Below are 3,587 nucleotides of genomic sequence, written 5' to 3'. Positions count from 1 at the left end.
ATAATAAAGTAAAATATTGGTAAGTTTGCATAAATATTAAACACTTTTCTGTTTAAAAAAAAACACCAAAAAGGCAGGAATGAAGTATAAATAAAAATTTGCAACATCTATGAGAATGGATGAAGATAATTAATATATCATTAATTCCTACATACCAATAAGGATCCTTGTTCAGTAGAACAAGGATCCAAGAATATGAGAAGATAACTCACAAAATAAGGAGTACATGAAGCTAATAAACTTAAAAATAGTTTAGTCTCACTAGTGGTGAAGAGAAAAGTATATTAAAATAAGTCACCTATTAAATCAACAAAGGGTTTTTGTGTTATTGTTTCTTAACGACAAAGCTAATTGTTAGTGAGGAGTAGAAAAAAAATAGATTCTCTCACATACTTCTGGGAAAATGTAAACTGATGACAATAGTTTTGGATGCCAACATAACAACACAGGTATCAGGTGCTGTAAAAAATGCACAGTTTCTGACCCAGCTGTTCCACCTCCAGGAATATACAGAAAACACTTGTGCCCCATAATGTTAGCACTTCATGCTAAAATAACCTATCAGAGCAAAAATTAGACTTTGAACCCTTAAAAGGGAGGGCTGATACGTTGAACCCACGGGGATGGAATATTTAATGACAAATATCATATTGAAGTTCTGGAAAAGGCAAATGGGCGGGGATGGTTGCCAGGAGCAGGGCGGGGGTGACTCCAAAAGCGCATGAGAGAATTGATGGAGGAGGGGGCGGGGCATGTAAAAAAAAACGGTCTGAATCAGAGCCGTCAAAGCCTCCCAGACTCACAGAAGTGTACACTAAAAGGGTGAATTTTACTTTGTAAATCACCTACACCTTAATAAACTTGACTTTTTAAAAATCTTGTTGAAGGATATTAAGCAGCCTGGGGAAATCTAAATGGTTGATTAACTAAAGTAAGTAATTTGCAAGGCAGAGTGTGATGGGAAATTGGCCAGTGGTGGAGGGGGTGTTTACATATTCAGGGGAGACATAGGCTGGGAGCAAACGTGCCAGAATGTATTTATATTAGTGTCTCTCTGGAAGTTAAACATCGTTTATTAAATTAAACATCATTTTTCTCCTTGCATTTTGTTTGTTTCTTTGTTATTGTTGTGTTGTTTTTGGTTTTGGTTTTTGCAGCAAACAGCTCTTCTGTTATTGGCGGGGTTGGAGTGGGGGGCGGTGCTACAGCAATTTGGAAGCAGGGCTCACTTGCTCTGGCTTCTAGGTTCTTTCTAGCGCTTTTCTCTTCGGTAGATCCATCAAGCCGGGACAGGCGAGCCGGGGTGTCGCGAAGGCTCCCGGGCGAGCGGGGTGGGGCGGGGGGCGGGGCCTGCGTCTCTCTAGGGCAGAGTGGGCGCGTCCCTACTGGATGGAGGGGGAAGTAACACCCCAAGAACGCTGTCATTTCCTGGGCCAAGTTGGGACCCGGACGGCCTCACCATGATGAGTGAGTCTTGCTTCCCCAGGGGGCTGGCGGGCTGGGCTGGGGTCAGGCTTCCCCGACCCCAGCCCAGGAAGGGACAGGGAATAGCTTCATTCCCTGACTTCATCAACCAGCTGACCTACTGACTCCCTCTCCCTCCCTTCCTCCCTCCCCTTCCCTTCCTCCCTCCGCTCCTTGCTTCCCTCCCCCTCCCTTCTTCCCTCCCCCTCCCTCCCTTTCTGCCCCTCTCGCTCCTCTTTCTCCCCTTTCCCCTCTCCCTCCTCTTTCTCCCCTTTCCCCTCTCCCTCTGCCTTCCCCTGGCACTCTCTCTCTAGAACGGGCAGCTGCTGCTGCAGTGGGAGGAGGTAAGTTACCCGGATCGCCTGTCTCCAGGCCCTCACCTAGCCTGGTCCCGGGGCTGCTGGGAGAACGCAGAGATGAGGCGCTGGGCTGGCTCTCATCCTCTCATCCTCTCACCCTCCACTTCCGAAGCTGCCCGAGTAGCCTGAGTGAGCCACAAGGGCCGAGAGCAGCATCAAAATACTCCAGGGAAAAGCTCACTCCCATTCCTGACCCAGCTTCTCTTCTAGTCCTTATGTCGAATCAGCATAGGAGGAAGATCGTTTGAAAGAGGGTTTGCAGCTAAACTCCACATGGCTTATTTCACATTTATGCGTGGACACACACACATACACACACACACACACACACACACACAAATTTGAGACCCAATGAAGGGTATTGACTTCCTCAGCATCACACAGCAAGTTAGAGACAAACCAGGGCCATGGCTGGTCCTTCTATGACATCTTTGCTTCACCTGGCTCCACACTCCACCTTTTCTTCACCAGAAGACCACTAAGCTGCCATCTCTCTATTGCTCAAGCTGACAGTCTCCGGAAACTGTCAAGGAATTCCTAAGCGGGGGGCGGGGGGAAGGGTCCCTTCTCCTGAGCCCACCTCTGCACTCAGCTTCTCTCTCCCCACAGCCCTGGCAGTGGGGGCTGTGCCCGTGGTGCTCAGTGCCATGGGCTTCACTGGGGCAGGAATCGCCGCGTCCTCCATAGCAGCCAAGATGATGTCCGCAGCAGCCATTGCCAACGGGGGTGGTGTTTCTGCGGGGAGCCTGGTGGCTACTCTGCAGTCCGTGGGTAAGTGTCCTAGACAGGACCACCAGAGCTGCGAGAAGATCCAGCCCTGAGGCTGAGCCCGAGGGAAGCTCTTCTCACCCTGCAGTTCCGTGACCCTCAGCTTCCTGGGTCTTCAGTCTCTCCCTCACTGTCCCCTCTTCTGGCTCCTTCTGAGTGAGGTTTGGGGTGGGAGTGGAGGGGTGATGGGGTGCTGGGTAGGGAGAAGAGGAAAGGAACCTAGGCCAAGAGCAATGCCTGGGTTCTGACACCTGGGTGACCTGGGCAAGGTCCCCTGTCCTCTCTGGGCCTCAGTGGCCTCCTGTGTAAAGTGAGGGGCTCTGTAGCTCTTAGGGTCTGTCTGTGGATGACTCTCCCTCTGTCTCTCAGTTTCCGTGAATTCACCCCTGAGCTGTCTTTTAGTTGCCTCTAGCAGCTTCTACCCATGGCAGAGCCCTGGGATTTTCAGGACCTGGAGGAGGGATCCGGGTGGGATTTCTGGGCCACTGCCCGACCCCTATGCTCATTCTCTGTCTCCTCCACAGGGGCAGCTGGACTCTCCACATCATCCAACATCCTCCTGGCCTCTGTTGGGTCAGTGTTGGGGGCCTGCTTGGGGAATTCATCTTCTTCTTCTCTCCCAGCTGAACCCGAGGCTAAAGATGAGGCAAGAGAAAATGTACCCCAAGGTGAACCTCCAAAACCCCCACTCAAGTCAGAGAAACATGAGGAATAAAGGTCACATGCAGATGCGTCTCCCTGTTTTGCTTCTTGCAGCTCTGGTTGGAGTTCTGAGCTGGAGGTTTCCAGTTCTCCCTCTCTCCTAGACTGCCCTGTCGTGGAGGGGCAGAGGGAGGTGGTTGGCCACGCAGATAATCGGTAGGCAGAAGGCTTTGATTGGTCTCAGCCTTACGGAGATGGGCCATGTGACCCAGGGCCATTCATGGGCCTTTTCTGGGCCTCAGTTTCCCCCTTATTCAATGTTGGCATTGTCACAGGCTGCTGTTAGGAGGCAGG

The 3,587-nt window shown here is 50.8% G+C and overlaps 1 protein-coding gene across 1 annotated transcript; it reads left to right on the top strand.

Moving 5' to 3' along the window:
• Positions 1 to 1,206: 1,206 nt before the first annotated feature.
• On the top strand, positions 1,207 to 3,318 carry IFI27L2 (interferon alpha inducible protein 27 like 2). The gene is made up of 4 exons (XM_003832813.6): positions 1,207 to 1,467; positions 1,779 to 1,808; positions 2,433 to 2,594; positions 3,116 to 3,318. The coding sequence occupies exons 1-4, from the start codon at positions 1,461 to 1,463 to the stop codon at positions 3,304 to 3,306; spliced, it is 390 nt and encodes a 129-aa protein (XP_003832861.1). The 5' UTR covers positions 1,207 to 1,460; the 3' UTR covers positions 3,307 to 3,318.
• Positions 3,319 to 3,587: the final 269 nt, after the last annotated feature.

This window comes from Pan paniscus, chromosome 15 (genome assembly GCF_029289425.2).
Source record: "Pan paniscus chromosome 15, NHGRI_mPanPan1-v2.0_pri, whole genome shotgun sequence".
Lineage (NCBI taxonomy): Eukaryota > Metazoa > Chordata > Mammalia > Primates > Hominidae > Pan > Pan paniscus.
The sequence above is the reverse complement of the archived record's forward strand: the minus strand, read 5'-3'. Positions and strand labels throughout refer to the sequence as shown.